This window comes from Harpia harpyja, chromosome 10 (assembly GCF_026419915.1).
Source record: "Harpia harpyja isolate bHarHar1 chromosome 10, bHarHar1 primary haplotype, whole genome shotgun sequence".
Taxonomy (NCBI): domain Eukaryota; kingdom Metazoa; phylum Chordata; class Aves; order Accipitriformes; family Accipitridae; genus Harpia; species Harpia harpyja.
This window is the reverse complement of record NC_068949.1, coordinates 5983551-6008672: the sequence shown is the minus strand read 5'-3', so window position 1 is coordinate 6008672 and position 25122 is coordinate 5983551. Positions and strand designations below refer to the sequence as shown.

The window sequence follows — 25122 nt, the reverse complement described above, 5'->3', positions numbered from 1 at the left end:
ACACAATTCAATGATAAATATGCTTTATTAGACTTAGAAGTTTTCATATACAGTTAAACGCTCATCAGAAAAAATCAGAGGCATATGATGAAATGAACAGACTGGTCTCCATATCAACCTCATTCAGAAACACTATGGCAATTTCCCTCATCAGCAACTAATGAAAACCTACAAAATCACATCTTAACCATAATAATTCACATCCCATTCTGTATTACTAAAAAATTCATCAGTCATTGCTAACCTCAAACAAATAGAGATTAATGTCACTTTTTGAACAAATCCCATCAAGTTCCTCCCAAATTATTTTTCGGTCAGTCTTCCCGATAAATAGGAAGATATATCCAGTGTAGACAAAACCCTATTGGACTTCCAAATACAAGGTGCAGTTTTTTTAAGTTATTCTCAAAGCACATTAACAGTTGCACCTTGGACGAAACTTTTAAGACCAGCACACAGAAAACAAAGATTTTTCTCTTTGCCTTTTACATGTTATGTTAAAAGCCTCAGAAGTTCATTGCCATTAACAGACACTGAAACTTAAATCAATGATCATATTCAACACCCCTCAACATACTTCTAAGAACTGAAACCTTTACTATACAAGACTTTCAGGTTTTTACTTTCATGCTAGTAGACAAAAGCATGAAGATCAAAATGGTAAAATACTGAAGAGATGAACAAAAAGATAGCAGTAGAGGACAAGTAATGTGGCAGGGGTGGAAAGGATGTGGTGAAGAACCTCCTTAGCAAGGCAAGAGTTTAATTAAAGCGTAGAAAGTATTGCCAAATTCCAAAATTAAATTATTTTTTAATAGATGTATACAGTCCCAGAACACAGGCAGTTCAAGACAATTGAAGATTTTGTGCAGTGGCATTAAAATAGGACACAGAAAAGCAAAAGCAGAGCTGTACATTGGGATTTGTTTTGTTTGAAGTCGTAAGTCCACGCGTAAACCAGATAATATTGGGGCAACACTGGTACCTTCCTCACTGACCTGGGCGAGGGCAGAGAATTCACTCAGCACATTTAAAGACCACATCAAATAAGGGGAACATCTGATACACTAAAGGGCAAGGCTATCACCTTGGGCATCTCAGTAGGTCAGATAAATGGGCAAGCAAGCAGCTCAGGAGGTTCAAATCCAAATGTGATTATAACCACATGTTGTGCTGCATTAACAACAGCAAAACTGCTTCCTTCTGCCTGTGGGTTATTTGCCTTGTGAGGCCACACCTGGATAGCACAGTTCAGATCCACAGTATAGCAGAGAAGTCTGAAACTGGAAAGAGCCCAAGAGAAGGTCCACCACACAGTCAGGAGTCTAGAGCATTGGATATATAAGAGACTATGGTAGAGGTACATATAAAGAGAGGCTAGAGGCTGTTCAGTTTGGAAAAGAGACTGCTACATGATCCAATCCATCTCCTACTACCTAAAGAGGAACTGCAGGCCAGATGGAGCCAGACTCTTCTGAGGGTTGCACAGCAGAATCTCAAGATACAAATTGTTTTAACAGACTCCTCATTGGCACAAAAAAAAGGTGGAAAAATTACCAAGTGAGCTGTGCAGGACCAGAAAAAGGAAGCCCAAAGAGGCAGTCAAATTTCCGTCTTTGTAGGTTTTTCAGAGTACACTCAGAGAAGGCCTTAAGCAACATGATGTAGCACTGAATCTAGCCATGCTCCAAGTAGGTTAAAGTTGCCAACCTGCAGAGGTCCCCTCCAATCAAAACTACCCAGTCATTTTCACCAACCATTTAGGTTCACTGCTGATTAACATTCATAGGGAAAACATGCAAAATGTGACCTTCTTCCAACTTGAACACTGACAAAGGCATGGTAAGTATAATTTAAAATATTAACATCCCTCAAGATGATAAAATTGTCAATTCTAGATATTCCTAATGTAAAAACCCCCAAAATTTTGTATTCAGACACCTACACATTGCAAGCAAAACCACCACCCACCTATGAACACTACTTTTTTTTACCTAACAGGTGTGATTAGTTGATAATTTCTTTGCCTATCAGAAGATCAGCTGCATCTGAAAGTCCTAACTGGATGCAATTTCAGCTAAGAAGTTGCCTATGGTAACTTTTAAAAACCACAATACCACCCCACTGATATTTGGATTTATCCCAGTGCCTTTTAAACTGTTAATAATCTGCCTGTAAATTTTACTTCAGTTTTCATTCCCTCTAACATTCAAGTGGTCACACTGCTACCAAAATCTCCTAACATCATTCAAATGCTGTGTCCCATGCTCAACATCCACAGCTTCCATGCTCTGCTTGGCAGAAAAGGAAGAAAAAGGAAACCCAATTTAATGTGCCCATTTTGAAGAGGGAGTATCTACATTCCTAAATTAAATCATCTGAGATGAGCAAGCATGTACACCTGCAGTAAGCTATCAACACTACCTGTTGCTAACTCAATCCCAGTGGGTCACTCATGCAGTTATTGAACCCTGGGCTTTTGTTGGCATTACTTAATCAGAAACTTGCAAGAAATCCCGCACATGTATATCTTGTAAAAAACTTAATTCTACCAGGCAGTGCTGAAACAGGCAACATTGCTACTAGCTCTAACAATAGGGAGGACTCCTCATCAGTTCTTGTTAAGATGATTAAATCTGTATGTAAATTCATTTACTCTTTCTATACAAGATTAATGTTCAGTATAAGGCAAGCTCATGGAAGACCTGGATTTTTAGATTTCTACTAATACTTATTCCCGCAGAAGCTGCGTTCCTTTGTACTCCTGGTTATGCCTGTATGGTATATACTTTCTTAATGCCCCACATAGACTGGCATGATCTTGTTCCCATTGGAAAAAACAAGATACATACAATTTCAGGTTATTTAATTGACTTGAATTTTGTCATGAAAAAAGCAATTTTAAATTTTTAATAAAGACTTACCCAAAACATTCGCTCATAACATTTGTTTAGACTTCTGTCTCTAGGAAAATCCAGATAATCATGCCTACACAATTTTGTTGAAGAGTTGACTGCAGAATTTTTTAATATTGACCTATTTGGTAGCTTGAAAACAAAAAATAAAACTGACTTTTTAAACAAGAGAGAGGAATTTATAATTTTGGATCAGATACTCAGGGGTTTGGAACAAAAAATACTAAACAATGAGTGTTTATCTGTTTCTCAATGGAGGACTTTTTACTTCTGCAAGAGCTATAGATGATATTTCCCATCACACATCCAGGAAACATCAATCAAATGCAAGGAAGAAAGAAGGGAAAGAGGCAAAGTTTTTCCTCCCACAACCCTTCCACACACATAGACTCACTGGGAAAAAGATTCTTTAGCCAGAGTTACTTGATATGTGCTAGAAAAAGCTATTATAGATAAGCAACAGAAGCAGAGTATTCACCCAGCTGCTAAACAAGAATTAAAAAGTGACCATTATGTTAGTAAGCCACAGACCCTTTGCCTCTGTGGGAACACATGGCTTCAGCCACAGCAAGCCCCAGTAGAAGAAAAAAAAAAACTTTGTTAGCCATGTGTATAGTATACATATATTCATTTAAACTCCTTGTTCTTTCACTAGGAAGCACAACTCCCAAGTTAAGTTACAGGAGAAGGCACCAGCTTTTTTACTCAAAACTCGACCCAGAACCAATTCCACCATGGGCAGAAGCATTAGAAAGCAATCCTACAGCCTACCCCATACAAAGGGCACAGCTAGGGATTTATAGCGTGTGCTCAGAGACTTGTCTGTCTACCTTCACACACTCAACATGGCCTTAACAATCAGCTTTCCTTTATTACAAGTTAGATATAATTCTCTGTTCTACCCTAGCAGATAGGATGCACATCTACATTCTGGCAATTTTTTTAAAATTTTTTTTAACACCATACCCACCAACTATCACACACAATCCAATGAGCAGATAGAAATTGGTTGGCATTACCTTTACTTACTTTAACCAACCACTTGCATTCTTGAAAAAGCTATCCTTTGCCCCTTGCCCTGCCAATATAAAAGGCTTATTCTGATCTAAGCACACACATAACCACCAAGACATCAAGCACTGGTTGTAAAGCTTCCAAATGTTTTCTCCTGAATTAGAGATTTTTCATGAAGTTATTATAAACAAGGATAAGAGGCACTGAAAATATCCATGCCACAGTTCTGAAGTTTGTCATGCATTCCCTTTGAGGTCTGGGGAAAGGTTGGAGAAGAAAACAAGGCTTGCAAGCCAAAACATTATTTCCCCCAGGCAAAAGTCTTGGTGGTAAATGGTACTTTTTCCTCTACAAAGAATTTCTTCCTTCCCCCAGCCACTGAGCATTCATAACACCCCAAGCACTGGCCCAACACTCCCAACATATAAAGATTAGAGGACTTACAATACCAGATCATTACAACACAACGCATTAAGTAACTCGAAGGCTAATTTAAGCAGAAGCCCAAAACCCTCTAGGCAGAAATAACACGTATTACTCATCACACGCTCCGTACTGAGGAAAGGGAAAACCAACGCAACACAAAGCAAGGTAGTAGTGTTCTTGCAGCCTTTTTGCTATGCTCAGCCTGTGCCCACTGCCATCCCCCAGACTCATTGGGGGAGCCAGGGTCCCTTCCACAGCTGCTCCTCGTCAGGCTGTTCCACACACAGCTGTTCCTCATGCACCTAACAGGCACTAAGCCCCTCCAACCACTACAGGGGGAGAGGAACCCTCTGGGCCAGGTAGGACTCATCCCTCCAAACCCACCAAGGTCAGTCTGCCATTCTCTCCCCAGCTGGTTTTGCTCTGAGCACCCAGCAAAGCTGCTCCAGGGACAGAAAAATCCCCCATTAGGAGAGAAAGACAGACAATGGGTAACAGAAGGGATTGCACTGTGTTCCCCCCCTTGTTATTTGTATTTATTTTTAAAAACCAATTCCCTTGATAGATTAGCCAAGTTCTTAATTGGTTTAATCTCCATCCTAACAGTTTGTGGATTTTTGCCATAAAACATTGAAACTTACTAAGAAAAGGTTTAGTAGACATTGCATGGAGAAAATACCCAGTTAAATGCTGCAACGGTGGAAGAGGCATACAATTTTGGAAACAATATAAACTTCCTTCCTTGTAGGTGCTGGAAAAGAGGGATAGCTTCCCCAGCTGGTAGGCAGTTCTGCCCTTCAAGCTTCCTGCACTTTTCTGACGCGCACACAAATTGCCTACTTTCTGCAGCAGCAACCACCCTAGCATAACTACGTTGCATACAAATCAAGCTCTAACCCTCGTGCTACCGCAGCCGCAAGTACAGATTTGACACCACAAAGATACTTCCTAAAGCACAACAATGCTAATAGTATATTTGAAGGGGTGATTATTTTTTTTATTGCCATGCTGCAGAAGTAGGCATGCCATCAGTTCAAGGAAAATCAACTGCTGATACAATCTCTGGAAAATACCGTTATATATTATGTACTATACATCTATAACTAGTAAACTTAATGCTAATTACATTTTTTTCATTTTGTGGTATTAAATAATCCATTTCTGCTTATGCCTGGCAAGCCATGAGAGCTGCATAAAAAAGCCCTGTACCAAAGCAGCCTGGTGTTGGTCTGTTTGTGCACTCCCATAGTCAGGGATGCTCACCGACACCAGTCTGATTTATGATAAATTTCCTTCTTTCCAGCTCACACTTGCAACACGAACTACTCCACAATCCCAAAGGCAGTTTTAAAATCGGAACAAACAGCCAGTTTAACATCATCGGTCAAGTTTCCTTCAAGAGGTCCAAGAAGCATGCCATTTACTTAAGTAATGGCTCAAAGGTCACCATTCAAAGGGCAGAGATTCTTAGAAACTAAATATTTACTTATGGAAAATCTGAGAGAATCCCCACAGCTGCCTCAGCCTTCTCCGAAAAGCTCTTTTGCATCCAGACAAGGAAGGATTCATAAAGGTAAAACATCTGCCTGCACAGGAACTGCAGAAATTCCTTCCTTCGAGGCCTCTCTGCCAGCGACAACTACCGAGCCAACGTGAAATAAGTTAAACCCACCTCTTCCAGGCAGGGTCACCCTGCAGCTGCTGCCTCTTAACCCACACTTACTCATCCTAACAACCTGGAGAACAGAGAAATACACAGACACCAGTTTTTGCTAATGAAAAGCAGATATGAATGCCTTCACACCTCTAACAAAAGGGAGATCAGAGCCATCCTCCAATCCAAACATTAACTTTTCCCCACAGTAAACAGATACAAATCAGAGTGTACTATAACTGTAACCACAAAATTGGTGAGGTTGTGTACAGTCCAACATTTCCAGCTTCAGGAGGGATGCCTTGCAAAACAGTTCTTTGCCAAAAAACGCTTTCAAAGAAACCAAGAGAGGGCAAAAAATTCATGATGGCCCTAAAACTCAAAAAATACAAGTCATTTTCCACTTGCTTGACTGTGGAGTCAGCAAAATGTAAAGAAACTTGCACCTAAACTTCCCACTGTACCCGTAGAGACGGGGCATTTGATCTCATCTGAATTTACAAAACAACAAGCAAGCCAGAAATATTTGATGCTGAACCTCTGCTCAGTTCACTGCAAGAGATTTGTGAGCAATGCTGATGGTGTATCCATTTAAATCTGTATTGCAGCAGTCTGACAGATTACTGTTTTACTGACAGTAATTCAATGTTATTTTCCTAAACTAGGATAATCTTAACATAAGTACAGTAAGATAAGATGTTTGGAAGTGCATATCTTCAACTTTGTATTCTGAATGAAAACTGCCCCAGAAGTTTTAGGCTCCCCAAAACGACCGGCCTGGCTGAATGGGGAGCTTTTGCTAGGACTTAAGAATAAAAGGAGAGTTTATCATCTCTGGAGGAAAGGGCGGGCAACTTGGGAGGAGTACAGGGATCTTGTTAGATCATACAGAGAGAAAATTAGAAAGGCAAAAGCTCAGCTAGAACTAAATCTGGCCACTATCGTAAGGGACAACAAAAAATGTTTTTACAAATATGTTAACAGTAAAAAGAATCCCAAGGAGATTATCTTTCCTTTAATGGATACAGAAGGGAATGTAGCAACCAGTGATGAGGAAAAGGCTGAGGTACTTAATGCCTTCTTTGCCTCAGTCTCTAATAGTGAGTCCAGTCATCCTCAGGGTACTCCACCCCATGAGCTGGAAGGTAAGGATGGAGAGCATAACATACCCCCCTTAATCCAGGAGGAATTAGTTAGGGACCTGCTACGCCATCTGGACACTCACAAATCTATGGGACCTGATGGGATCCATCCAAGAGTACTGAGGGAACTGGCAGAGGTCCTTGCCAAGCCACTCTCTATCATCTATCAGCGTTCCTGGTCAACAGGGGAGGTCCCAGAGGACTGGAGGCTTGCCAATGAGACTCCCATTTATAAGAAGGGTCGGAGGGAGGATCCGGGGAACTACAGGCCTGTCAGCCTGACCTCGGTACCAGGGAAGATTATGGAATGGTTTGTCTTGAAAGCACTCACATGGCAAGTCCAGGATAAGAGGGGGATCAGGCCCAGTCAGCATGGGTTTACAAAAGGCAGGTCCTGCTTGACCAACCTGATTTCTTTCTATGACCAGGTGACCCGCCTAGTGGATGAGGGAAAGCCTGTCCATGTTATTTTCCTAGACTTCAGCAAGGCCTTTGACACTGTCTCTCATGGCATACTCCTTGAGAAGCTGGCGTCTCGTGGCCTGGATAAGTGCACTATTCACTGGGTGAAAAACTGGCTGGATGGCCGAGCCCAGAGGGTTGTGGTGAATGGGGTGAAATCCAGTTGGCGGTGGGTCACGAGTGGTGTTCCCCAGGGCTCGGTGTTGGGCCCTGTTCTGTTTAATATCTTTATTGATGATTTGGATGAGGGGATTGAGTGTACCCTCAGCAAGTTTGCATATGACACCAAGTTGGGAGGCAGGGTCGATCTGCTTGGGGATAGGGAGGCTCTACAGAGAGATCTGGACAGGCTGGATCGATGGGCTGAGGCCAATCGTATGAAGTTCAACAAGGCCAAGTGCCGGGTCCTGCACTTTGGTCACGGCAACCCCATGCACCACTACAGGCTTGGGGAAGAGTGGCTGGAAAGCTGCCCGGCAGAGAAAGACCTGGGGGTGCTGGTTGACAGCCAGCTGAATATGAGCCAGCAGTGTGCCCAGGTGGCCAAGAAGGCCAATGGCATCCTAGCCTGTATCAGAAATAGTGTGGCCAGCAGGAACAGGGAGGTGGTTGTTCCCCTGTACTCGGCACTGGTGAGGCCGCACCTCGAGTACTGTGTTCAGTTTTGGGCCCCTCACTACAGGAAAGACATTGAGTTGCTTGAGCGTGTCCAGAGGAGGGCAACCGAGTTGGTGAGGGGCCTTGAGCACAAGTCTTATGAGGAGCGGCTGAGGGATCTGGGGCTGTTCAGTCTAGAAAAGAGGAGGCTGAGGGGAGACCTTATCGCTCTCTACAACTACCTGAAAGGGGGTTGTAGTGAGGTGGGTGTTGGTCTCTTCTGTCAGGTGGCTGGAGATAGGACAAGAGGGAATGGCCTCAAGTTGAGGCAAGGGAGATTTAGGTTAGATACTAGGAAAAATTTTTTTACTGAGAGGGTTGTCAAACATTGGAATGGGCTGCCCAGGGAAGTGGTTGATTCACCATCCCTGGAGATATTCAAAAAGCGAGTGGACAGGGTACTCCAGGGCATGGTTTAGGGGGCATGGTTAATGGTTGGACTCGATGATCTCAAAGGTCTTTTCCAACCGAAATGATTCTATGATTCTATGAAAAATCTCTCAGTAGTGCTCTAAGAATTAGAGTGGAAGTAACAGTCCTTTCCTAAAATTATCATCAGTGAAAAGTCTGAACAAGATGAGTCAACAAACAATGCTCTAAAACATAGTTGTTCTGGGTTTGGGATTTTTTTTTTTTTTTTTTTTGCTATTTCACATGTATTCTTTTACTGCTTTTTGCTAATTATTAATCAAAACTTAATTTATAGACATGTAAGACTGGTAGTAACCAGCATGCAAAGACAGATTATGGCTTGCACTGGATTAAGTGGACATTTTACACCACTATGTACTCTGTCTGGGTTTGTGTTGTAAAAACTATACTTGGTAGAAGACAGAAGAAAAGGGAGAGGACAGGGAGAGGTGCAAGTAAGACAGATTCATCATTGGAGGCTCTGGAGTGGCATGTCAGCACGTTATATAAAATTAATCTTTCCAGCTACTGGTACTTAGCTTTTTCAGCAAAGAAGGCATTAGTCACAGTCAGTAGCTCTACAGAGAGGCACAGCATCTCAGAAACACCAGAGCAAGCACTAGAAAGAAAGAAGGACTGATGTACAAGGCGAGATTGTACCTCGTTAGATACACACCCATTTGAAGATAAAATAGAGGGCACACCAGAGCCAGTAACAGCAGCAGCAAGGGTGACTCCGGCATCACAGGGGCTGGAAAGAGCTCTTAGCAATCAAAAGAAATGGTGCTCAGTCGACTAAATAGGTCACAAGGAGCATTCAGGGGCCTCTTTCAGAGATCCAAAGGCAATTTTCATTTAAGTAGCAGCTTAAGAGGAAAAAAACCTCCATATGCAATAGTTAATTCTGTTCCACAGGGTCCAGGGAGATTCCTTCGAGTGGTACTCCAAAGGGAGGAGGTCCTGTGCTCCAAAGAAAGCACTGGACCCTAGATTATGACTACAAAAACTAATGCTAACATTCATATGGTCAACACTGCAATGTAAAGGTGTTTCTGATAAAACCTCTTGCCCTAGCAGCAGTATTTACAGTTGAGGAACTCACGATGTTTCCTATGCAACTAATAAGAAAAAAGAAACGAACAGCTTTAGTAGGAAAGTGTCACACTGCTTTGTCATGTGTTTTATTCAACTTTATTATTCTAAATTCTACCTGAATATTACTTAAAAGCTGTTCTATAAAGCAAATATTTTTATGAACACCAGCTACAGCTGACAGAAAAGCGTATCAATTGCGCTGTCACTCCAGGTACAGGAGGGCATCACGAAGGCATACCTTCCTGTCTCCTCTCTTGAGGGCACAAGGGTTAATATACTACGTTCAACTTTTGAGCTTCATAGCTCAATCCTAATTACTTTGGAGAAGGAAAGATAATTAGTGGCTGATCAGAGCTGTGAGTAGAAAGGAAACACGTGTCTAGTCAGAGACTGGCTATTTTTCTCCTCTCAGATTATTTATCTGCAAAAGCCACATCACAATTAAGCCTGCAAACAGCAATTATAACTGTTAAAAGTTAAGACTTATGTTGGGTCATGTGTAAGGCTGTGCTTCTTCAGACTCTTTTGAAAAAGTGCAACTAATAGACCCACAATAACTTGGTAGTCTTATTCTCATGGCAAGGATGAAGGAAAAAAAAAAAAACTTATTGTTAGATAAAAGCCTTAGCACAGGGAAAAAAAAAAACAAATGTTTATCATTGAGTACCCTATTAAGCAAGGGGGAAAAAATAACATTGCAGCAACAGCACTAGAAAGACCAAGTGGTGAGGAAGAACAGCATCTTTGCACCAAAGGCACCAGAATATAAATCAGGAATATAAAAGTCACTGAAGTGCTTTGATGTGCCATCAAATTCCTGTACTTATAATAATAATGATAGATGACAAAATGGAATTGGACAATAGTTCAACTGCATCCTATTCTTCATCTACTTTTTTTTTTCCCCCCATTATTTTTTATTTTCTGCCTGGAACTCTCCTTCCCCTCTAGCTTGGAAAACAACTAGCTTCCCAGTGAGTCAGTGAGATTTATTTATACGGATCAGCAAGTTATCAAGTTGACTTTCAATACTGCTCAACTTGAACTTCATTAGCTGATTTTAAAAAGATGAAGTTATTACACTTAATGTCCTTTCAACATGTCTAATATTTTTCAGTTCTGCAATGAATGATGTAGATATTTTTCATGGTGAGAGCTGGAAGGATTTTACATTCAGTAATATACAATAAATCAAAATTTCTTTACCAAGAAGTTGCACAGATTTCTAGTGCTTCTCTCATGTTTATGTACTAGCTCTTCATGCATCTCAGTCTACAGTAGAGGTTGAGGGACTCTGCAAAATAGCATTGCAGTAAGAGAGAAGATACAGTAACAACAACAAAACACCTTTTCTTCTGTTTTGACTAGTTATATTTCTTCAGACAACAGACAAGCTAGGGATAGATCTGTTCATTTGTACGAGCTTCAGGCAGGAAAGCTTGCAGAGACTGCTAATGAGGACAGGAGAAGCCTCACATAACTCAGTGATTGCCATGACTGACAATTAATATTAAGGTGCAGGCTTCATCTCAGCGCAGAGATAAAGCCAGAGCTGAAGAGCTGCAGCTGTAAACACAACTCGTAAAATGTTAATTCTAATTGCTTTAAATTAAACAAGTTTCATGTGTATTACTTCCAGTGCTGGTAAGCCAAGCCTGTCACTAGCAGGTAAGTGTGTCTTCAAGTGACACATTTCAGAGAATGCTTTTTCCAAGGCAACTCATTGCCAAAATAACTCATTTAGAAGTGTTTTAAACTACCCCATGCATACAAATGGAGAAAAAGGGAAATACTTTTGAGAACTAAATTAGCCTAACCTAAAACCAAGATTCATGGGATACTAGTTAATATTATAAAAAGTGCAAGAGCCCTAAACTTGGAAAGTATGACAATAAAAGGTTGAAAGCTTTTTTTTTTTCCTTTGTTTTCTTTAGAAAACCTTGAAGGAGGCAGAGTAACAGAGCTGGAATGCATTAAAAAAAGTTACCAGAAAACTATCAAGGGGGGTTTTTGGTGTGTATTCAGTGGAAAGGAGGTAATGGCTTACTTGTTAGCAAAGGCAATTCAGTAATGATAGACTTGAGTACTGATATGCATCCCTAGCGAGACACAGGTTGCCAGTCAGCTTACTCAAATACCTATATAGTAGGGTGTCCATGTACTTTAGGGTGTCTTGCAGCACTACAATAGCAATTCAGCTTTCTTCATGCGCCTGCGAGCCATGTATTTCCACATTCCCAAGACTGTACAAAAGCTTGTAAGTGTTTGAGTCAGAATCCTGCTTGAAGCATCATCAGCTCTAACTTGTGGCTAGAAAGATCACATCCTGAAGGAGGCAAATAGAGCCCTGTACTGCCATCAAACCCATATACTAACTAGTTCGGTTACACCGTGAACATGAAGATACACTTATTAATTGATCATCACATGGCAATGCGGATTCCATCTAGTGGAGAAATCCACACAAATGATGTAAATACTACCTTGAAAAGTACCATGGTACTGCGACATTGTAATTCCAAGAACAAACAGCCCTCAATGGTGTACTCTATTATACAAAATATAAGGCTAATAATAGCAATTCAGCTTTATGAGTGTTGCCAGATCTCCTAAATGGAAGTAAAAACGTGGATAGAAGTGTTTAGGATGAGTCAATTACACACATACATCTCTTCAAAGGACAAACTAAGAAATTAATTACATCTGACTGACCACAATGACAAACAATTCCTTCGGAGAAAAGAGTGCTTGTTTTAAATCCTGAAAACAACACTGTTCTATGCTTATGTGTCCTTGTCTATTCCTCTCCTCTTCACCAAGACTTGAGTAATTCAGGGGACACTCAATTCCTAACCTTGAGGAGTAAGACTGTATCAAACTGGAGTCTGATTATTTTTCAGTCCGAGACAAAAAAAGCCTGAATCTCTCATCTGAGCCACCAAGAGCAGTTTTTACTTCCATGCTTGCCCAAGAAGTAGGTCATGAAAACAGCAGCTCCACCAAACTCATTGCGCTAGATCCAAAGCTCTGGGTGCTCCACTCATACTGAAGCTATGTGTTACCAGCATGTTGGGACAGGAGAGAGAAGGATGTCCTGAAACAGATATGTGTGCATCATTGACTGCAAAAGGGAAAAAGCATGATGCTATAATTACAAGCAAACATTCAGCACATGAAAAGGAGCTGCTATGTAGAGAAAAACTGGTGTGCGGGAACAGTCAACAGAAACAACCCACCTTTGGAGAAAGATAAAAAACAACATCTGTTCAAAACGCTATTTACAAAACAATTCATTTCACAAGTGCCTGTGTGGTATTAATGCTTTTTGCAAAATCCTTACTTAAAGCATCCTTGCCAACTCAAAATACCATATCTGTACAGTCTCATATCCTGCCCTACTCAATCTAGCTAAATAATGAAGAGGAGTACTTTGTGAAACTGTTTGTTTAAAATTACTCTCTTGAGCATTAAATGCCAAAAGGAAATATGGAAATGGTCACTCCTACACACAAGAGTGACTAGCTGATTCAAAATTGTGATTTATTTTTAATGAGTACGTGTGCAAATCTGAGTCATGTTCTTTATCTTTGGACAAAATTATTCTTAAGATAAAATTAATCTTGGACACCATCACTCTATTCAACTTTGTGGTCAGAGAAATCCGTGGCTTTTTGGCTTCAAACCAAAGCTCTGTTTTGCACCGTCAGCTTCTTGTTCCTTAGCAATCAGACTCGCATCACCCCGCCAAGCAACTAGGAATGGATGTTTCAACATCTGTAGCAGTTTCTCCCCTCGAGACCACTTTTCCAGGTGTCAAAAAAAACCTCTACCAAAACAAAAGCACGAAACATGTCTGCAGTGAGACTCTAACTGGAAATGTTTCAAAAGCACTCTCCTTTCAGAGCCTCGCTTCATTTGTCTGGCCAGTAAATTCTGTGGACAATATGGCATTGTAACACGTTTTTGAAGAGCACAAGAAGTTCTAGCAACAACCCTTTTAAATGACAAAAAAAAGCTCTATTAATGAAAAAGGTTTTCAGGAAGAAAATTGCTGCCTCAAAGCAGCAAAGTTACCTCCAATTAACCAACCTGGTATTTTGCAGCAGGCAGGCTGCAAGTACACCAGGACGTTCGATCTCATGTGATGCTGCAGCCAAAATGGAGTCTGGATATTCATGTAACACTCCTACTGCCTTCACTTGCCTGGAAATAGGCTCAAGCAACATACCCTCTGCTCCCTCAGTCCTTCCGCGTGATGCACAGCACTGACCGTAGCCTGAACGAAGGCCAAACAGCACTCCTCCATAAGTTTTCCAGGCAGTTCATAAAGCACAAGAGCAGCTCATCTGGAACTTGCCACAGGATGGGAAAATTCTCTAATATATTCTTTTAATTCAAAGGGGAGTATTTGGAGCTTTTTTCATTACTAGCAGTATACATTGCTCATAATACAACTCTTCTTTCTTATAAAAGTGACTAGATTTGGTTCTCTTGAATCCCTTACACCCAAGTCCAAGTGAAGAATCCTACTCTCCTCTTAAATGCAATATCCTCAAACTTGGAGGAAACCATACAGCACTGTGCTAGTGTAATTTTCAAATCTACTAAATATTTAGACAATGGAATTTCTATTATCACTACCTTAGAAACAAGTCCCTTGATAACAGGAATAGCCAAGCAGCAAGCAGCAGTCTCCCTTGGGAGCTCTTTATGCAGCAGATGTTGTTATGCATCACAAACATGCCATGCTCCGTTATCCGATGAAACATTCAACTACCCCCTTCCCCTCTGCAGGAAGCCAAGAGGATTTCCCAAGTCACATGATAAATTAGAGCACTTTCATTCCAAAAAAGGAACTGCATTTTTTCCACCCCCTGGGAAATCTCTACACTTTTTCAGTTCACTGTTATTTCAGGGAGAAATTACTTTCTCTGCCAGCCTTCCCTCCCATCTATCCCCCACACAAGAATCTCTGTAATGTTTCGTACAGGTTCCCAATTAGTTTAAATGACTTTTAAAAGGTTACTGCTGCATTGCATATTGACTGTGTCTCAGTTTTGTCTAGAACCAGAAAACATGAATGGGACATGGTATATCAATTAGTTCTCAGTGTTAAGCATTACATACATAATAATATAGTAATCATACAGGAAAAGTTCTATACAAAAACCATCATCCAGACCCCAGCTATTGCTTTCTAACACACAACTTGAAAAATTCCTGTGTCATTCTTGGGCTATCTTGGATAGCCCATTTTCTCTTAAAAATCTTCATTTGTCAGAGTAGTATTTAAAATTGTCACTTTTGGAAGTACTTTGGCCAGGCAGAAAACTCACTATCACTTAAGTCCAAACATCTAAGAAAAATGACATGGGTAAACTATGAGGATGTATTGTAAAAAAATGGTTCAAGTGGAGAGAATAACTCTATTTCCTCTTAACAATACTCTGTCACAACTAGTGTCTTTAATTGAGACATACCTTAGAGTCCACTATTCCGATTAAATTTCACAACCTGCATTCTGGCTGATGAATATCCATTTGCTATTCATTCTACAGATTTCAGCTGCAAATCAGAAAGAACGCAGCATCATTAGAAGTCATTTTTGGCAGAAGAAAACAAGGGCTTAAGACAGTTATCACCATGCCTTAACGAGGGGGTCTACAATACATAAGTCAAATGACAGGTAGGCGTACAGATGAATGAAACCACGTAGAAGCGAACAGCAGCTGACAAGGAATAGAGAGTCACGGTTCAGCAGACACCGCCAATTCACGTTTCAGCTGACGGTGAGCAAGCCCATATGTCAGGGGAGTACCTCCTGCTCATCGGAAGCTATACCTTGTACAAATCATTGACAAAGCCATGAATTTACAAGGACCATATGTCAGGTTCTAACTGAACGGTTCTTAAAGCTGCTCTTCCAGCCATTTCCAAAACACACAAGACTCAAACATAGAAACATGCCATATTCATTACTACATTTAGGGAACACATTCTTCCTTAGCAGCTCCAAGGTACAGTAATAATTGACATGAGCTCATCCGAAAAAACTCACTGTGCAGCTTAAGGAAACATGACATTCTTCGTAACAAAATAAAACAAGGAAAGCTTTGCCTAGCTTGGTGATTTTCAAGGTAATATGGTGATGCAGAACAGGGAAAACATGGAGTAACTTCAGACTCTTTTCCAGCAACTGACCTAGAAAATTGGAGGATGAGCTGGGAACTCCCCTCACAATCTTGAAGGAAAGGATAACGTTTGCCAGCCACTGACCCTACGATCATGTCATACATGAACCACTCAGTGAGCTTCCCCACCTGAAATTGCATGCACATTGATCCAAGAAATCCAGTTATTTTGCATTCCTCCTTCCAACTCATCAACTAAGATAAATCCAGCAGCAAAGGTGTCCTCACCTAACTCCACACTCAGGTGCTCTGCAGTGAGCAGCTCTGTGCAGTACCCATCTGACACAGTGCTCAGGTGACCCCAGCTCCGGCAGACATACAGAGGAATAGATGCTGCTCTGAGGTACATTGCAAAGACAAGGCTTACCACTTTTGTCTGGCAACCATTCTCCCTCACCCCATTTCTACAACCTCACACCACTTTAGTCTATGCAAACTTTGGATAACAGAAGGCGCAGCAAGCTACATACATGACTTGGGACCTGAGTGACGAAAGCAATCAAAATTGTTACCATAGCATTATTCCAAAATCCTCTCAAAACAGCAATACTTTCCACAAAGCTTTTCTTAAACCCTATAAAACTTCTCAGGCTATGACCTCAGAGTGAATTATTTTATTCCCAGCAGGCTGCAGGAGAGAACACAAGACTGACAATCACCCAGAGGGGTTTTTTTTATGGTGATTGCCCCCTGGTAGAGTCTTCCTAAGTTATATAACCAGGTGAAATTCGATTTTTAATTATTCCAATAAACATTTTCAGAGATTTGAGAGTTTCCTCATTGCATAGCAGTCCTTTCCTCCTGGGGAAGGCAACAGAAGCAAATAGCTGAAGCAAGCTTGTTTGCCGCGTTTCTTCCTTCTCCTGCTTATGCAAGTTGTTCTACATTTCCTAATTCCTTAAGAGCTGCCAAGAATGCAGAAAAAGATAGCGGACATGCCTCGTATTTTACATGACACATAAGCAATACCCCATAGGCTTGCCCTACTGGAAAATAATTCCACATCACATTCAAGTGCTGCATATTTTCATCTTCATTAAAATGACATCTCATTTTGATGACCAATTGAGACCTTAATAACAGGAAGAAAACCCTTTGCCAAAGCTTTAATAGAAAAGGGACAAGTCATTTTCTTTTCATCATTAAATACTCAAGGACAAAACAGTCCTTAAAGCCAGATCGCTCTAGTTCGCCCTCAATAAGCAAGTACCGAAATATGATGAAAACCACATCAGCAGTATTACAGGTGGTCTCTCACCCAGAGAGCACTTCAGAGATTAGAAGTATTCCTCCATGGTGAGCAGAGAGCATACAGTTTCATCTAGCAAAATTTGTCAAGGACAGTTCCTCATCCCACAGAGGGCTATCAGAGGCCATGGGAACAGACAGCAGCAGTTGAGATCTCAGGAAAAGTGACCACCAGCTGACACTGCAATAAATAAATAAGGAAATTAAAAAAAAAAACCAACAACAAAACAAAACAAAAAAAACCCCAAAACCCAACAAAATTAAAGCCACCCAAAATCTAAAACCATTTCTACATTTCCATGGACCTACAAATAGGACAATAATTTAAATTACAGATTTGTGTCATATCAATGCTATTTTATAGAATGGCAAACAAGTGACTCATCACACAAATCTGAAATGAAGTCATAAAAGTTATGTTTTACCTTCATGACTAGATGGGACCTAATCTCACAGAAAGTTTCATCTTTAAGGTTAGTATAAAAACAGCTTTAGCAAATAAAGAACAACAACAAATTTTTTTTTTATTCTCTTTATCAGTCTTGACTCTGGTAAGGAGAGCTATACCCATCCTGTCTAAGCACAGCTGAGAAACACTCCCTGTATTGGAAAAGAGCTGTCCTGAAATGTTTATATTAATGACTGGATCAACCTTACCATGACTGTAACTTCCTTTCCCATCACAGACCCTACATACAAAGTCTTGATTATTGCCACAGGCTGAGTTATAAATTAAAAAAAAAAAGTAGTATCGTCAAATAATTGTAAAAAAAACCCAAAACAAACAAAAAACCCAACCCACCCCAACATCTACTCCTTTCCATATAGTGCTCCCCTTTCACGAAAAGAGAGCCCCAGAAGGGTGTTCTCTGGACACTACCAAGTAAAGCTTTTTTCCTATTCACTGAATGAACAGGCACATCAAAAGCTACAAAATGCCTTTTTTTTTTTTTTTTTTTTTAAGTTCAGCCTCCCTTCAAAACCTCTTTTGCTTTGTAAGAATGAGTACGATCAGAAGAATGTTTTAGCCACTTTCATACACCAAAAAATACTCACTGATCATCCCCCTCTAAGTTTTCGTTCGTGCAAAAAAAACCCCAACACAATCTAACAAAAAAAAGCTAAAAAGCACAAATTTTTCAACTTAGTACTAGTATTCCATTGCTCTATAATTAGTTAAGGGCAGATTTCCTCCTCTCATTTGAAGCAAAAACGCTGAAAAAGTTTTCTTTCCTCCTGAACCTTTCAAAATAGCATTGAGCCATAGCCTTCCTTGTGACAGTAAATCCGGTATGAGGCAACAGACCTTGCTTCGCCTTGCATTTTAATCAATTTAGCCAGCACTGGAGTGGGCAAGTAGCAATAACCGCTACAAGAAATCGTTATGTTTTTGCCACCCTTTGCCAGGGCGAGGCAAGCAAGGAGTCAGTAGGACAGCAAGTGTGTGCACATGGGAAGGGGGTGAGGGAAGAGGCAGGAGAAAAAGGAGGTTTGGTGGAGACACCCATCTTTATGGTCAAATCAACTCTTCTAGGGCTCCCTTAACGTTATAAATGTTCTGCCGGGTTGGTATTTACTTATGCTGCAGTTCAAGCCACACCTCATCTTGACTTCAAAAGTGACACCAGATGCATTTCTTCCCAGTGTGCAGCATGCATGTCACTGCTCCTACGCATGTCCCAGCATGGGAAACATTGGAGGTCAGGGTAGGCAACAAGTGCAGCCAAAGATCTGGCAAGAATGACCATTTTATGCCCCTTCAAACCACTGGACAGCCACCAGTTCTTCAGCTTTTTAATCATTTATTTGAAAATTACAATCAGCAGCATGCAAGGTCAGGAAAAGAGAAGTTCAGTTAATTAAAGCAGTCCGCCAGTTTCCATCCTCAGCAAAAATACAGACACCATACCAAAATACTCTTCCAAGTCTCACCATCCTTGCAGCCAGTCATTGCTGCTACCTGAGTTTTGTGAGCCCCCAAGCTTCACCTGTTAAATAAATTTGTTTCAAGAGATGGGCAACAGTAGGGCAATAAACCATTGCTTGTGACAGCAAGGGCTTGAAGTGGTTACTGGGGCCCACCAGGGAAATTACTACCACACTACTGAGCAACAGCTTCTCTGGAAGTTGATGCTGCAACAGTTTCAACCATAGCATAGAAAAAAAAGAAAAATCACCAAGTACACCTTGTATCTGTGCCAAATAACAGACAGCTTCAGCACAAAGTCCACTGCATCCTCCTCCTGAGGTTTCTCACATCCCAGGACGCCTTTCCTCAGCACATAGTCCTCTTGTCTTTGCGGGATAGACTCTCTACTGCATCCTCAATACAGGGCTACCTGCACCAAAATCCTACCCGGCTGAGAGGACCGATTGACACAGGTAATCCTGGTCCTCATCTGGAGCAGAGATAAAAACCTGCAGGTTGTCTGATACCTACTTGATGTTTGGCTGCAGTTCAGTTAGGTTTAGTTTTTCCTTCTTAGGCTTAGAAGTCATCACTAGGAGTCATTATTCCTGATCTACCCAGAATTGCCAGGATTAACTGCCATAGGGATGCCACATACAGCTGAACCCTTGATTTTCTACAGGTATTTTTTCCAGATCTGAACCAGCTGATTATATTCCAATCCAACACAACTCAACCACCAGCTACATGCACTAAGAAACACAATAACAAGAGACTCTAATCTTTGTAGGAAGAAAGCAATAAAGATTAGGCATTCAACATGCAAAACCGGAGCATTTTATTTAAGTCCTTTATCTACCACCACATATTTAAAAAACGTTCATAGCTTACTACTTTGTGAACCTTTTTCACAAAGGCCTGCTTCCCAGTCCCACCGCATCTCAGTGGTGCGGAGCTCTCGCCTTTGGCGGCTTACCCGCAGCACCCAGAACAAGTAGGAGTCAAAGAAGAGGCTTCCCTTGCTTCATAAGGAAGCTTCCTCCAAAGAACGTCCACTTTAATTCCCTCTCCACACTCCTCTGATGGCAAGCTGTCTAACAGGAAAATAGCAGCAATTTTTGTATTAAGCACTAAAAATTACTGCAGGACAAAGGCCTTAATTAATAGGTAGCATCGTGATTTATGGCTGGTGTGCTTCCCACCAGTGGATATCCTAGCAAACACTGCTAGACTGAGAAGTGCCACCTAATTGCCCACCAAGGGCTCCATCCCCATCCCACTCCTGTTGCTTAAGAAGTCACTGCATGGGGTTGTACATTCGTACCCCCACAGCACACCTTGTAACAGTCCCTGCCGACCAACACCAGCCACTCCTACTGCTTCTCCATCCTTTGCCACTTCTTGCACGTAGCTGGTGTATAAAGAAACCACACACAATGCTTTTATTCCACCCCATCTTGCTTGCTGATACCAACTTTTGCCATTTCTGGTCTTCACACCAGCAGAAGTTACCTTGACCCAATTAACCAAACTGCCGCTCTCATCTCCCATCTTCACATGTGACCTCCCAGCAGCGCATCAGATCTCCACAGTTCCCTCCCAACAAGGAAGCACATACAGCATCCATTTAAAACAAACACCAATACTACTGATGTTTACGAACTATTCAGCCATACTCATCTCCAAAGCTGTAGCCATCCACTCGTTCTCCCTGACATTACAACCCCCCCCCAAGTGTACTTCAGCAGTTTCTCCACTGCAAACATGCTTGCTAACTCTCTCCCCTCTCCTCCTCTACAAGGCTTCTTCCACTCTCACACACATGTAACAGACTGGGAGAGTGGAAAGAGATGCAACCCCTGATACTTCTGCCATAAGCCCATTTATTCAGCTCTGTCATATTCTTCCAAGACTACGGACGCTTCAGCACCACTTTCTACACGGTTATGCCAACTGGCTCTCTCCTTACCCTGCACAATCATCCTGTGAGGCACAACATCATCACTTTCAGAGGGGAAATTCACAAATACCAGTAAACACTTCCTCCTGCCTGCTTCTTCCTATTCTGAGATCAATAAGTGAATTACTCATTCAAATTTTCTGCATACTCGTCCCAAGATCTCTCACACCCTGTGATAGTGTTCAGCTAGGACACAACATGAAGACTCATTGTCTCCTCCATAACCCCACATCTATACACTGAGCCCACCGACCTTTCCCAACTCTCTCAGCTTTCAAAACTCTTAAGCAAGCTATGAATGCTTCATTCAAGCCCTATGTCTCCCAGTATTATTGTATTCCCATCCGACCCCTCATAAACCAAGTCTTTATTCAAAAGTTCAGACCTCCTTGCCCTCTCTACTGTTTGATGTTATTACAGCGTCATTCTTCACACTTTACCCATCTGGATGGGGTTTTTTTGTTTGTTTTAAAGTACTGTCCTCTCACAGTAGTCTGGTCAATTGGTCCAGCCTCTTCCAGCATATTTTATATCTCTTTTGAAAGAGCTCATCCATAAGACCATTTAACATTTCCGCCCTATTTCAAGAAAGCCCATTTAATTTATCACCTCTGCTAAAAACCAGCCATCCTGAGAAGCGACCAAGTAGAATTTATTGTACTAAAAACAATACCGCACAGACATACCTAATATAATCACTTTATTAATTACACCTATGTTACACAAACTCTTCCTACCTATTTTCTAATATAATCTATAGACTCAGGAAGCTTATACAGTCCGGTTCCATCAGAGAGCAGGATCAATTCTTCATCAGTCATAACCGATTGATGCAAGTCAAACCTGTCCTAACCACTTCCAATAATGAAGATTGAACAGCTTTCCCAGGAAATAATTCAGCATTTCACTACACTTAGTGTCAGTAAAAAGATTCCCAGCACCTAACCAAATCCCTCTTCTCGCACTGTAAGCCCATTAGTTCTTCTCCTACCCAACACAGATTTTCTGTTTCCTCTTTGCAGCAACCTCCTTTCATTTTTCTCTTTATTATGAAGAGCTCCAGTTCCTGTAATTTCTCCTTGGAGATAATTTATTCTAGGATTCGGCAGCTCTCTGGTCTCTACGCTCTCCCAGTGGTCCACATAGTTTCTCAAGTGCAGCGTGATGGAAAGGATAACTCATCTTTTCTGTGAGGAGATAAATAGGCACATTACAGATGCTGTCAAAAGGAACAGTTAGGATACTGGGTCCCGACCTGCTCACAGCAAGCTTTCACTTGATCGCTAGGTTCACAGGGACACTTCACCATTCAACACCTACTGAACTGACTTGTGTACAACCTCCCTATTTGGAAAGAAGAAAACACCCAAAACTAATCACTGCAACACCACAAGTGGCCAACAGCCGAGCTGCCAAAAATCAAACAGCATAATCCAACCGGTACTAAAGCCAGAAGAGCTTTATAATCATCAGTCCATGGGACAGAAGCAAAATCTTGCTCCTTCCCCAAGCACCTGAAGGAGCTGACTTTGACAGTACAATTTTAGCGTGCTCCTGCACATGCCAGCACTTCAGCAATGTCCGCTCAGCTAGGGCCACAGCAGCAGCAAAGTATCCCAGATGAACAGAAGGATTTGGGATATTTTTTAATGGTTGTTTTTAATCTTCTTGCATGTTTACTGCTACACTCAGCCCAATCAGCTGAATCGGGCATGAATCTGCATCTCTGTTTAATTAATCACAAAGGTCAACTTAAATTTAGATAAATAATTTATTATTTTCTGGGCCAGAGTGCTAAAAGAGACAACTTAAATGATAATTATGAAAACTGAAAAGGCTGTCCCACACCTGACCAAAATCCAGGGTACCGGTGGCCTCACTTGTCAGGTTGGTATTTACAAAGTCAGAAGTCAATGCTGCAGAAAGTCACACTTCACACATGTGAACGACCGCACTGCAAATATGCGACTGATGCAATTGAGACACTCGATACCAACAGAACCTCTGGCATCCCATCGCTGTGAAAACATACCGACACCGTTAGAGGAACTATAGGCACCCTGAAGATACAAGGCACAAATGCTTAGCTGCTTTTTAAACAGTACCCTAGGTACCCAGCGTTACATCTGCTATTCCAGTGGAGCACAGAGCCCTGCTCCATCACCCGATTAATACACGATTTCAGTGGCTTTACATAGTTTCGCGATTAGTTGCTTCAGCAAAACAACAAGTGAGCGACAGGTGCACACCTCCAACGGCAGCTTTTTTTATAGGCAGCAATAAAACAGATTGTGGCAAAAGCTAGAAGAATATCCCACAGTTACATACTGTTCCCTTAGTTTAAAAAGAAAAAAATCTCCCGGTATTTTTAGCAAATCTCTCAAGCTCCACAACGCAACCTGCTGCCTTTACAGTTTTTTTCCACCCTAAGACACATAGTAAGCAACGCATGTGCTGCGAGTCTTCTCTTTTCTGGCGAAGCCATTAAGCACGCTGCTTCTGCAGGGGAAGCAAACAAAAACTGCTGCTTTTTTGTTTTGGTTCCCCCCCCCCCCCCCCCAAGCCGCACCAACCTGGATGACACCGCCTCGGAGAGGATTTGGGGAGCACCCCCCCCAGAGCGCCTCTCCCCTGGCTGACCTTGGAGGAGGGGAGGGGGAGCAGCCAAAAAAAAAAAAGAAAAAAATTTTTTAAAAAAAAGGTGAAAATCCGCTGGGCAATAACGCTCGCCCTCTCCCCTCCGTGTCCCGGTGGGCCCGGGAGATGCTCGCCCTCTCCCCCGCCCCGGCGGGGGTTGCCGGTGTCCCGTGTCGTGTGTCCCCCCCCACCCCCCGCCGCCGCCTCTCGGCGGCCCCGCGCGCCACCTGGCGGCCGCGCCCCGCCGGGACCCGACCCCCGCCCCGGGAGCCCGTCCCCGGTACGGCGGGCTGCGCCGGGCCGCTCCCGCGCCTTCCGGAAAGAGAAAGGGGGGGGGGCGGTGGGAAGACCCGGCACGGCGCAGGGCGGAGGGAGGGCCCTTGTTCTCGGGGAAGAGCGGCGGCGGCGGCGGGAGGGCCGGGGAGCTGCCCGCCGGCGGAGCGGGGCCGGGGGCTCGGCTGCCGCCGCCCGCCCCGCTCAAGTTTCGTCCGGCGACGGAGCTAAGAATAACGCGCAGCTGCCGGGGCCAGGGCCGAGGGCCGCCGCCGGCTCCCGGGGAACGAGAAAGGGGGAAGCGGAGGGGTGGGGGGGAGCTGGACACCCCCCCACCATCACCACCCCTCCCCGCCGCCGACCCGCGGTTTGCCGGCACCGCGCCCGCCTCAGCCGGCCGCCGCCTGAAGGGCACCGGCTCCCGCCTCACTCACCGTCCGGTGTCGCTGCTGCTGCTGCTGTTGGCGGCGCCGCCCCAACGCCGGGAAGGAACCGGCCGCCGTCAGCGCGGCGGGGCGGCGGCGGCAGAGGAGGAGCGGCAGCGATCTGCCCGCCGTGGCCGCCATCGCGCCGCTGGAGCCGCCTCACGCTGCGGCGGCGGCGGCGGTTGCTGCTGCCGCCCGGGCGGGTGGGGGGGGCGGGGGAGAGAGGGAGGGTGGGAGCGGCGGGGCGGGGCCGGCCGGCGCCGGCGGCCAATCGGAGCGCCCCGTTCGCCGGCCCGGGGCTCGTCAAGCCAGGCCGGGGCCGCCAATCGGCGCCGCGCGGATGCCCTGCCCGGAGAGGGGATTGGTCGCTGCTTTCCCTCCCCTGCCGGCGGTGGGCGGGGCCGCGCTAGGGCTAGAGGGCAGGGAAACTCCTCAGCAGGGGCGCCGCGGGGCGGGGCCGGCGGGGCGGGGCCGGCGGGGCGGGGCGGGGTCTCACCCCGGGGGCGGGGCCAGGGCGGGGAGCGGCGGGGAGAGGGTGCAGGGAGACGGGGCGCAGCGGGGAGGGGGTGCGTTAGGGGAGGGGGTGCAGGGGGGAGTTGGGGTCCACCGGGGAGAGGGTGAGCTAGGGTGAGGGGTGCACTGGGGAGAGAGTACGCTAGGATAGAGGGAGCAGGGAGACGGGGGCACCGGGGAGAGGGTGCAC

The 25122-nt window shown here is 43.4% G+C and overlaps 1 protein-coding gene across 2 annotated transcripts in view; it reads right to left on the bottom strand.

Moving 5' to 3' along the window:
- MCU (mitochondrial calcium uniporter) overlaps nucleotides 1-24623 on the bottom strand; it is a 106983-nt gene extending 82360 nt beyond the window's left edge. For both annotated transcript variants that reach the window (XM_052800100.1, XM_052800099.1), the window contains exon 1: nucleotides 24429-24623. In XM_052800100.1, coding sequence (XP_052656060.1) covers nucleotides 24429-24560 — 132 coding nt within the window. In that variant the 5' untranslated portion in view covers nucleotides 24561-24623. The remainder of the gene's footprint in view (nucleotides 1-24428) is intronic.
- Nucleotides 24624-25122: the final 499 nt, after the last annotated feature.